Source organism: Trypanosoma conorhini (assembly GCF_003719485.1).
Source record: "Trypanosoma conorhini strain 025E chromosome Unknown Tco_14.4_contig_00537, whole genome shotgun sequence".
NCBI classification, from domain to species: domain Eukaryota; phylum Euglenozoa; class Kinetoplastea; order Trypanosomatida; family Trypanosomatidae; genus Trypanosoma; species Trypanosoma conorhini.
The window spans coordinates 1-9,645 of NW_021704626.1; the positions used below are offsets into that span (position 1 = coordinate 1).

Genomic DNA, 9,645 nt, shown 5'->3' on the forward strand with positions numbered 1-9,645 from the left:
CCGCACTCCCCACGCCCCGCCGGCGCAACCCCGCGGCGGCGGCGGCAGAGCGAGCGACACATAAACAGTCAGCCAGAGAAACAGAGAGGGAGGGAGGGAGGGAGGGAGAAATACGGGGGAGGTGGGAGGGGCAGAGGCGGCGCGGCAGCACACACACGTGCGCGGCGAGGATCGACGCACAGCGTCAAGCTCGGGGGACGTCTCTGGCGCAGCTCACACGGCCAAAGGCGCCACGCAAGAGGAAGAACAATAAAAAGAAAACACACACACGCAAACAATAAAAACAAAAACGCACGCAGCGAGAGACGAAGGATAAAAAGTGGGGGGTGGGTGGGAAAAGAAACGAACGGAACAAAACGAAAAAAAAAATAGAAGGTTAGGCGCAGCTCATACAATACAGCGGCATCCCTGCGCCATGAACGCACGACACGGTGGAGTTGCCATATCTGCGCGCAACAGCCACGCACCCCCCCAGAGAAAAGAAGGAAAAAACAACACACACACACACACACACACACACACACACACACATCGGAGGGGAGTGGGCGGACACGCGGAAAGACGTAGAGCACACCAGCGCGTACGGAGGCCCGCGATCCCACCCAACTGTGTCAGAGCACATGCGCATGCGTAGCTACACACACGAGCGCCGCCCAAACTCCGTGAAGAGGGGCAAAAAAGGGAAAAGAATCACAATCAGACAAACAAAAACAACAACAACACGTGGGGCTTCGGAGCGCCGCGTCTCAAACATCCCAGCAGAGGAGTGACACAATCCACACGCCTTTGCTCCTCCGCTACCCGCTCAGGCCAAGCAGAAGGAGCTCAGGGCAGGCCCCACAGCAAGCAGGACAAATTCCCTCGCCCCCTTCCCTCATTTATTTCATGCCTTTGCCTGCTTCTCTTGCCCTCCCCAGGGCCCCGTGGACGCTGCAGCTGCGGCGGGGGGAAACGCCACCCCCTCCCCACATATATTAAAAGCTAAACAAAAAACGATGACTACAGCATACACCCAGCAAAGCAAAAGCGCCACAATCACGCTATCAAACTCCCCAGGGCATCTCTTACACGGATGGTGGAAACAACAACAACTAAAAAAGAAGGACGACGGAAGAGAGAGGGTGACGGAGTGAATACCAACTGCCAGCAGCAAAACAAGACAAACTTTGCCGGGGCGATCACCGAAGTATAAATTCATGCTCGTCCCTGTCCTCCCAAATCGCACTCTGATCGCTTCGGTTATCGCGCCTAATATTCGCCGAGAAACCTCACATACGCGCTCTTAGAAGCCCCGTCACCTTTGCGGCCACTATCGCTCTTGGGGTTCTTCACTTGGGCCAATGAAATGGCTTTCGGCGACGACTGTCGCCTGTCAGACACCTCTGACGTATTTACGGTGTCCTGTTTCGCCACCCCACTTTGCTCCTTCTCCGGAAACCTATAGCGCGAGAGAAGAGGAGGCTGGTTGTTCCGAGTGCCTGCGGTGCCGGCCTCGCTCCGTTGCCCGGCACCCTTGAAGTCGGTACCGCCAGTCTTTGCGGGACTAGTCGCCTTGCCTGCAAAGCAACCCCCAGGCCTCGTGCTGGACTGCGCACCCACGGTGACAGGCGCGGGGCCGTTCCTTACTGGGCTCGACACAGCGCCTGAAAGGAGGCCCATGAGTTGGTCAAACTCATCGGCGTCATCGCCCGGGCAGGCGGAGGGGGAGGAGGCGTTGCTCTCGCTGGAAGGAGGGCTTGAAAAGGTGGGGTACACCCCGTTGAGAGACTGCCCCTCACACCACGCATCGCACAAGTTGGGAGAAGAGAAAAGTGGGGACTGACGCCTCGCACCCTGCCGCTGCTGCAGGCCGTGATTCGCAGTGAATTGGGTGACGGCGCCGACGCCCGCTCCTCCGCCGCTGCCCCCCGCGGGGAACTTTAAGCCTCCACCCGCATTCGGGCCCGTCGCGCCGTTGCAGTGCCGTTCGGGGGAGTGGCTCATTGGCGAGGCGTGCCCCGCCACGGCGTCAAAGTAGAGCTCGCTGGCGTAGTCTTCCTCGTGACACGCGAGCGGGTCGTCGCAGCGGGTGCCCCGGCTGACCCCTGACATTCCACGCCACGGACTGCGTTTTTGGGCACTCGAGGCGGGAGCCGAGAGGAGAAGCGAAGAAACAAAGTGAGAGGCGGTGACCGGCGAGGTGCGCGGAGGGCGGCACCCCCCGTTGCCGCACACAAAACACACAAACAAACGCGGCCTGCAGCAACGCAGGCAAAAAAAAGCATCCGACCGCACGCGACACCCCCCCCCCAACCACACACACACACACGGGCCACACCCAGGCACGCAAGACAAAAAACAAAAAACAAAAAAGAGAGGAGGACAACATGAGCAAAACCCGCCACAGTCAGAAGGGCTCGGCATAAAGCCCCCGGTGCCGTCATTTTTCCATCCCCACGCCGCCGCGAGAAGAAAAAAAAAAGAGCTCAAACGATGGTGCGTCAAGAGCACATGAAGTGGCAGCCGCTGCCGCCGCTGGAGCACCACCCACGCGCGATGCGTAACACTACACCGTCGCAGGAATTCGACCCATGAAAAAGAGAAAAAAAGCACACGCCTGGACCCTGAGCAAAACATTCGTGCGGCTACGACTCGCCCTGGAACCACGCTTTCCGGGCCACCCCCTCGCCACGCACTGCGGCTTGCGGGAGCACAACAGGCCCATCCATATTCCGCCACTGCTCCGCTGCGGCCTCAGTCCATCGCGGCATCCGCAGTCCCCACTCCCGCACGTTCGCACTGTGCCGCACAATGGCGTCTTGCAGGGGACGGAAATGCGTGGTCGCTACATCCGCAATCACCCGCCTGCGCGTCTTGTTGCTCGCTCGCCCCCGCCACGATACGAACGTGACCGGAGATGACCTGCGGCAGCCCTTTGAATACCAAGTTGGCTACCGCTGCGAGGAGCCGGGACATATGCACGACGCCCACCCGTTTCGCCAGACCTGCGGGTAGCACCTGCCCCCACGAGGCGCACCGGCGGAGCGGGGAAGCAACGCAGCATTCCGCACCACACGCGTCTCCCGTTGGTTCACCAGCCCCACCGCACAACAACAACTCCTGCTTCCGCCGCAACCGCGTCGCATGGCTCAAGATGACGCCAAAAGTTCTCTGCGTGAGCTCGGCGCGTTGTGCCGCGTCAGGGGTGTTCCTGCTGCGTGTCCACGTGGCGGCACGCACGTCCACGCACGTCGCAGCCGCTGACTTGAACGATGCCAAGCGCCGGCACCTGCATGGATGCGACACGCGTCACCGCAGCGAGTAGCCACGGGGCCCGCCGTTGTTGCTCTGCGAGGGCCGTACGAAGGCCGAAGCGCCTTGGGCGGCAAAAAGGGCGTACAACGAGCCGTCAAATTGCGGGCGGCGGATGCAGCGGGGACGTCCGCCACGGCGACGCCAGCCGCGGCAAAGAGTGAGAGGCTTGCGGCAGCAGGCCGTGTGAGCTTTTCCGCGCGGCGGAGAAGGAAAGGGGGAAGAGGAAGTCTGCGGCGAAGCAGGTAGACATCGCGCCCCTGCGCCCGCGACCCCCTCGCCAGCCGCATTGCCCAACAGCGGGCGGGGAGAAGACCCAGCGCACAGCGACTCTCACTTTCCCCCGTCACGTTTCGCCGCCTCAGTGCCCACCGCCGCTGCGTCCGCGGCGGCAGAGGGCGAGGGAGGAAGAGGCGAAAAGGGAGGGCTGGAGCACCGGCGCGCGCGGGAGGGGGAGTTAAGGAGGGGCCACACGCAAAAAAATAGCAGCGCCGGGTTGATAGCCGCGTAAGCGGCGCGGCTGACGGCGACGACGACGCCCCAAAACGCATGGCCCGCTGCCACGTGGCGATGGAGACAAAACAAACACACACACACGGACCGACAAGAGAGGGGGGGGGGAAATAACATGACACGAACAAAAGTATAACACAGCGGAGCAACACACACACACAGCAAAAGCAAAAACAAAAAAAAAGAACTCAACCGAATATAAGGCGGAAAAACAATAACAATAACAATAATAAGGCCAATACTACGGCAGAAAAACTACAGTTCGAAATAAACGCATAGGAGATACATAAAGAAAGAAACCCGTTTCGGAGAGTCAGTGGTGCACATTAAGAAAAAAAAAAAAGAACCCCCGCCACAAAATACGCTAACAAAGACCACATCAACGAGCCCGTGATGCGTCGACCCACACACGCCCCCGCAAGCAATGGGGCCAAATACGAAACCACACACTTACAATACAGTAGATAGAAGGGAATGCTTCTATATAAACAGCCATCATGCCGCATCGCGGCCCCGTCCCGCCTGTATCTGCTACAGGTGGTACAAGAGCGTCGCCAGTCGGCTAGCTGGCCTCTCAGGCTGGCGGCATCGCACCGCCCCCGGCAAGCCAAAATGAGAAAGTGATGTGATTAAAACCTTCCCGTATGGCTTAGCCCTGGCGATGCCAAGTTGCGCCTTGCGCCGCGCACTACCAGTGCTACAATTATTATCAGTGCTATTATTACCTAGGTTCATCGATGTCGTGTCATCCGCAGACGCTCAATCGCAGTCGGAGTCCAGAAAAGGACCAAACACTGCATCCGCAGTTTCCCTGTGCCGCAGAGCGTGTAAGCGAAGGGCCGCATCCGGGGCGAGGTTGCGTCTTTGATGCATGTTGATGCTTTGGCGGGCCTCCAACTCCTTTTTTCGCCGCCACGCCTGCTCCGCCTGCTCCCTTTCGCGTTGCAGGGCTTGCTTCTGCAGCTCTCTTTCGCGTTGCAGGGCTTGCTTCTGCAGCTCCCTTTCGCGACGCACGGCTTCTTCCTCCGTCACACTCCACCCCCCCACCCTGGGCGTGGAAGATTCGCAGTTGGATGCCGTGCTCGTCCTAATTGCAACCTCCTTATTCTCGCCATGTAAGGGGTTGAACTCATTCCCCACTCTGCGGGTTCTGCCTTCATGCGAGTTGCTCTCCGCGGCGAGGCGGGCACCTCTCTTTTTGCGGCGGCAGTAGATCACAATGAGCGTGGACAACAAAAGCAAGAAGGCGACGGCGATGCCGCTGCAAACGCCGGCGACTACTGCCGTGGAATTACTACAATGCCCCCCAGTACAGGGGTCGACTTGAGCAGTCTGCTCATAGGATAGGGTGACGGTGCCCGTTTCGGACGGCGTGGGGGGGAGAAGGGACTCCGAGATGCCCGAGACGGTCCGAAACGCAGAAGACGCAGAGGTTTCTTCACGGCTGAGCGTCGACTCCACGTCTAACGTCGGCGAGGGGGACGCGTAGCTCGTCCATGCAGAAGAACTTGCAAGCGCCGCAACTAAAGGCCAAACTATGTGAAGGGACATCCGGTCGTGTTTTCTTGGCGTGCCTCCCCCAGCAACGAAGGATAAAAAAATTATATATAAAAAAAATAAAACAAAGACTGCTGATGCCTTCGCGTGGACGCAGGCGGCAGGCACAGAGAGGCTGTATCTATCACTGCTGCCCGCAGCCTTGCAGGTGTGGATGACTTCTTCCAGCTACGCGAACGCAGGGGAGAAGGGAACGACGCAGCAGGAAGGGGCGGATGCGAAGCCATGGAAGAAAAAGGAAAAAAAAAAGAAGACATTCGGAAGTAAGCCGTGTGACATCTGTGGGAGAGGCAAAGTGGTGCTGCGCCAGCCACCCCATTCCTTTCATCGCCAACCCTCGCGTTCAAAGGGGAAACTGCACGAAGCCTCCCCCCGCCCTTAGAAGCGGGCAACAAACGCCAAGGCGTGGTGCACGTGAATGGGAGGAGTGAGAGAAAAAAAAGGAAAAAATAAAATAAAAAACACAAATAAGAGAGAGGAATCTCCTTCGTGGATGAAGTATGCTCTTCGGCCCCTCTCCGACTGACTTCAGATGCCTCTCCGCAATTCCTTCTCCATGCTGCATCGTTCCATATATATATATATATATATATTCAACCTTATCATTGTCGTTGCCCCTCCGCAGACTCCATTGATTGCATGAAGTACTCCAGTCCCTTTGCGTGGCCTGATACCGCGCGCAGCGTCTCCTGCGGGAAGTGACGGCACCAAACCGCCAACGCCTTCTCCCAGCCGAAGAGGGAGCAATACATGGAGCAGTGCTCGCCCACGACCGCCCCCTCCGCCGCCCTCTGGTGCTGCAGAAGGTACAGGGTGGCGCGAAGCGCCGCCTCCCACTGCCCGCCCGACGTGGCGCACGAGCGATAGACAAGCTTCAGAGTCCCAGGCCTCATTGTGCCTGTGCCACACGCGCGACACTGATGCCCCAGCAGCTCGAGCGACGTCTGCCAGAGGGGGACCATCCGAAAAGGCGTTGGTCGTGGCCTCCTCTCTGTGGGTGCCGCCGAGCTCGACCGCAGCCGCTCCTTTTCATGAAACTGCCCCAAATGTTGTTGGTATTCTGCCACGCGGCACACCAGCTTCTGCAGCTCGTGAAGCATGACGGCCTCGGGAGGAGCCAGCTTGCTACGCCTGCCGACCTCCGGTCCCGCGGATCCCTGCAGGGCGTCGAGGACGCAGCGTACAAGTTTCATGCTCACCCAGGCGCGTTCCTCAACGTTCGGCACACTAAGGCCCCCAACGCTTAGGCGGGGCAGCAGACGATCCATCTGATTCGGAAGCAGCATGTGTGCGGGGATGCGCCCCCCGCACCGCGTCATCACGCGCTCCACGAGACGACAGCACATCTGTGCTCTCACCCCGCCGCACGCTGCAGCCGGTTCGTCGAGCAAATTCAGCAGTGTCTCATAGAGGACGCAGTAAAGGGTCGTGTTCACTTCTGCACCCCCGTGTTGCTGTGGAATCGGAGGGGGCGGTGTGCCGCAATCCAGCAGGTGAAGCTCCGAAGCCACGTGTTGAAAGTATCGCAGGGAGAGCAGCCACTGCTCGCCGTGTGAGGCGCTGCAGCGGCGAAGCATTTTGAGGGCGCCGCAGTGGACCGAGGCGGGAAGGCGCCGAAGCGGGTTCCCCGCCTCGGCGGCCGTCGCGGCGCGTTGCTCCTCGACGAGGTGCAGCAGGCGAAGGGCCCGCTCCCAGTCCATCGTTGCGTCTATAAAGTGGTAGAGCACCTTGTCCTCCACTAGCAGCGCGCTTCTCCCCGGTGCTCCGGCGTTGGGCGAGAAGAAGTCAAGCGGGGCAAACTCCAGCAACTCCGACGAGGGCGACAAGGGACGTGCACGCAAGACGGACGCCAGAAACTCTCTCATTCGCTGCTGCTGCCCCTGCCGGTGGAGGAGGTGGGCGACGCGGTTGGCCATGAGCGCACCGCTCGAGGTGGAAGAGGCGGCAGCCGCGTCGTCGTGCGTCGCACTCGCGTCCAGCAGGCGGGACCGTTCGAAGATGCGCAGCGCCACTCGCCAGGGCATAGGGCTGCGCAGCAGCAGCGACATCATGTGCTTTGTGGGTTGGCGCCCCTCCTCCCCAGACGTCACACCACGCCCCCCATTCGTGGCGAGCGACGCGTAGTTGTCGGAGAGCATCTGCAGACAAAAACACCAATGCGCCATAGGGGAGGCGGGTGACACACGACTGCCGGGCGGCTGCGTGGAGGGCACCTTGGAGAGCACACATTCCACCTCCGCATCGTTAACCCGCAGGGAGCTCGCCGGACGCCCAGCGAGGCTTTGCAGGCGCCGAAGCACCGCCTGCACGTTATCGCCACTGCTGGCATGCAAGATGCTCAGCCGGGACCGGCCAATGTCCCTCCGACGGAGTTGCTGGCCGGCGAGCCCCTCCGCAAAGACCATCATCGCCTCCAGCCAGTTCCCACGGTGCACAAGGCCGCGGACGAGCTTAAAGTGGTCAAACTGTCCGGCCACTTTGGCCCGTCGAAGCACCTCCACGCGATCCCGCTCCGAGGGAAAAGACTGGACCGCCGAGAGAAAGTTGCCGTCCCAGCGGAAGAGGGACCCATCAATATTTTTATCACAGGCCGCGTTAAACATCTGCATCGCAATAAGAGGCCGTTGGCAAACGCGACTCACCACATCCAGGGACATGGAGAACATCGTCCCCCACTCACTCGCCCGCGCTGATGCTCGCTCCGGTGCTCCCGCGCGGTTGGAGGAGCTTTCGAGCTCACGTTTGCTCAGCCCCGCGGCGGTCGAAGTGTGGGTCGCAGCGACGAGTTTGAGATGAATTTCAAAGATGCGAACCACCGCCTCCCAGCAGCCCACTTCCCCCAGCCGCTGCACGAGGTGCCCGGTGGCCACGTGGCTTGGTGTTTCGCGCCGATACAGCATGTGGCGATAGAAGTGCAGGGCGTCCCTCCACCGACCCGCCTGCAAGAGGGAGGTCAGCGCCGTGTGCCGCATCCACCGCAGCGGGCCGCGACCGGCAGCCCTTTGCTCGCCTCCCTCGCCGTCAGGCGCCCCCCGCCGCCGAGGCGTCGCTTTGGGGCCCGCGACCTCGCGGGTCGCCATTTCGTAGAGGCGAATAACATCCGCCCAGGCCGCGGTCGAGTACGACAGATGACGCATCAAATGCGCACACGACGCCGGCGACAAATCCGCGGGGAAAAGCGGCAGGTTCTTCTCGCGCGACCCCAACGGCAGCTGCGCGGCGTGTCGCCGTCGCCACCGCTGCAGCAGCGTCAAAGACATCCACCAGCACTCCACTGGAAATCGGCAGTGCCGCAGGAGGTACGAGGTGGCGTCCTCCTCCGCTGTTGGGCGGGCCGCCACGTTTGGCGCGGGAGAGGGCAACGCCGCCTCTCCCGCCGCGGCAGACGCCAAAGAGCTCCTCGATAGCTCCACCAGGAGCATCGCCTCCCGCCAGTTCTCAGAGACGCGGTAGGGGGAGTCGGCGCCTTCCCAGTTCGGCGCCGTGCGTGTCCGTGGCGCCGCTGCAGCGCACGTGCGACGCCTCACTTCCCCAGCGGCGGGGGGAAACAAACGCCGCAGCGCATCGTGGAGCGCCTCCGGGCTCACCACACCGCCCCCCGGCCGCAGCTGCCCTCGGAGAAGCCGCGTCAACTGCAGGCACGTGACTCCGACTCCGCCTTGAGCTCGGGGCAAAACACACCCATCGCGCGCGCGCGAGAAAGAAAAACAAAGAAAAGAAAGAGAGAAAGAGAGAAGCGGGGGAGGGGAAGTGAAGCGGCGCGGAGGCAGCGCACGCCAACACGAATAGGGGTAAAGCCCCGAGCCTTGTAGGTGCCCGGTGAGGAGCAACGAAGTTGTCCAACGGGGGTGCAAAAAAACAAAACAAAAACGGAAAAGGCAAATAAAAAAGGAAAAAAAAAACAGTACAAAGAAAAAGTAAAGTGACAAGAGTGGGGCATGCGCCCACGCCCTCGGAAGGATTGGAGCCTTAGCCCAGCGTCGTAGCGCACGCCGCGACCACCACAACCGCACGCAGGGGACTGCGCGTGTGTGCGGCTGTCCGCGGCGCACGTGGCGGGCCGCATGGCAACGGCGAAAAGTGCGGCAAAACCGGAACAAGAGCAAAAATAACAACAACCAAATCAAAGAAAAATAAAGCCAAGAGCTCGTTCGCAGTTCACACACAGATTTCCTGTATCCCTTGCTCTCTCTCTCTCTGGCTCTCTTGGTAGGGGGAGGGGAGGGGAGGGGCGTCCGTGCCTGTAGTGCGCTCAACGTCCCTCCCCCTCACGGAGGTGGACAC

The 9,645-nt window shown here is 60.6% G+C and overlaps 5 protein-coding genes across 5 annotated transcripts, besides 11 other annotated features; 2 read left to right on the forward strand and 3 right to left on the reverse strand.

The window, feature by feature from the left end:
- The first annotated feature begins 82 nt into the window (after positions 1 to 82).
- Positions 83 to 130: a sequence feature (G-rich).
- A 106-nt stretch (positions 131 to 236) lies between these two features.
- Positions 237 to 290: a sequence feature (A-rich).
- Positions 291 to 334: 44 nt separating this feature from the next.
- Positions 335 to 374: a sequence feature (A-rich).
- Positions 375 to 494: 120 nt separating this feature from the next.
- Positions 495 to 531: a microsatellite.
- Positions 532 to 683: 152 nt separating this feature from the next.
- Positions 684 to 722: a microsatellite.
- Positions 723 to 1,248: 526 nt separating this feature from the next.
- Tco025E_07192 (uncharacterized protein) lies at positions 1,249 to 2,091 on the reverse strand (the record flags this gene model as incomplete). The annotated part of the gene is made up of 1 exon (XM_029374059.1): positions 1,249 to 2,091. One exon carries the CDS (start codon positions 2,089 to 2,091, stop codon positions 1,249 to 1,251), a length of 843 nt encoding a protein of 280 aa, XP_029225824.1.
- A 177-nt stretch (positions 2,092 to 2,268) lies between these two features.
- Positions 2,269 to 2,320: a microsatellite.
- Positions 2,321 to 2,570: 250 nt separating this feature from the next.
- Tco025E_07193 (uncharacterized protein) lies at positions 2,571 to 2,900 on the forward strand (the record flags this gene model as incomplete). The annotated part of the gene is made up of 1 exon (XM_029374060.1): positions 2,571 to 2,900. The coding sequence occupies one exon, from the start codon at positions 2,571 to 2,573 to the stop codon at positions 2,898 to 2,900; it is 330 nt and encodes a 109-aa protein (XP_029225825.1).
- Tco025E_07194 (uncharacterized protein) lies at positions 2,897 to 3,304 on the forward strand (the record flags this gene model as incomplete). Its single annotated transcript, XM_029374061.1, has 1 exon — positions 2,897 to 3,304. The coding sequence occupies one exon, from the start codon at positions 2,897 to 2,899 to the stop codon at positions 3,302 to 3,304; it is 408 nt and encodes a 135-aa protein (XP_029225826.1).
- A 707-nt stretch (positions 3,305 to 4,011) lies between these two features.
- Positions 4,012 to 4,045: a microsatellite.
- A 518-nt stretch (positions 4,046 to 4,563) lies between these two features.
- Tco025E_07195 (putative per-hexamer repeat protein 5) lies at positions 4,564 to 5,355 on the reverse strand (the record flags this gene model as incomplete). Its single annotated transcript, XM_029374062.1, has 1 exon — positions 4,564 to 5,355. One exon carries the CDS (start codon positions 5,353 to 5,355, stop codon positions 4,564 to 4,566), a length of 792 nt encoding a protein of 263 aa, XP_029225827.1.
- A 440-nt stretch (positions 5,356 to 5,795) lies between these two features.
- Positions 5,796 to 5,832: a sequence feature (A-rich).
- A 100-nt stretch (positions 5,833 to 5,932) lies between these two features.
- Positions 5,933 to 5,954: a microsatellite.
- A 9-nt stretch (positions 5,955 to 5,963) lies between these two features.
- Tco025E_07196 (uncharacterized protein) lies at positions 5,964 to 8,783 on the reverse strand (the record flags this gene model as incomplete). The annotated part of the gene is made up of 1 exon (XM_029374063.1): positions 5,964 to 8,783. One exon carries the CDS (start codon positions 8,781 to 8,783, stop codon positions 5,964 to 5,966), a length of 2,820 nt encoding a protein of 939 aa, XP_029225828.1.
- A 277-nt stretch (positions 8,784 to 9,060) lies between these two features.
- Positions 9,061 to 9,092: a microsatellite.
- Positions 9,093 to 9,546: 454 nt separating this feature from the next.
- Positions 9,547 to 9,568: a microsatellite.
- The last annotated feature ends 77 nt before the right edge of the window (positions 9,569 to 9,645 follow it).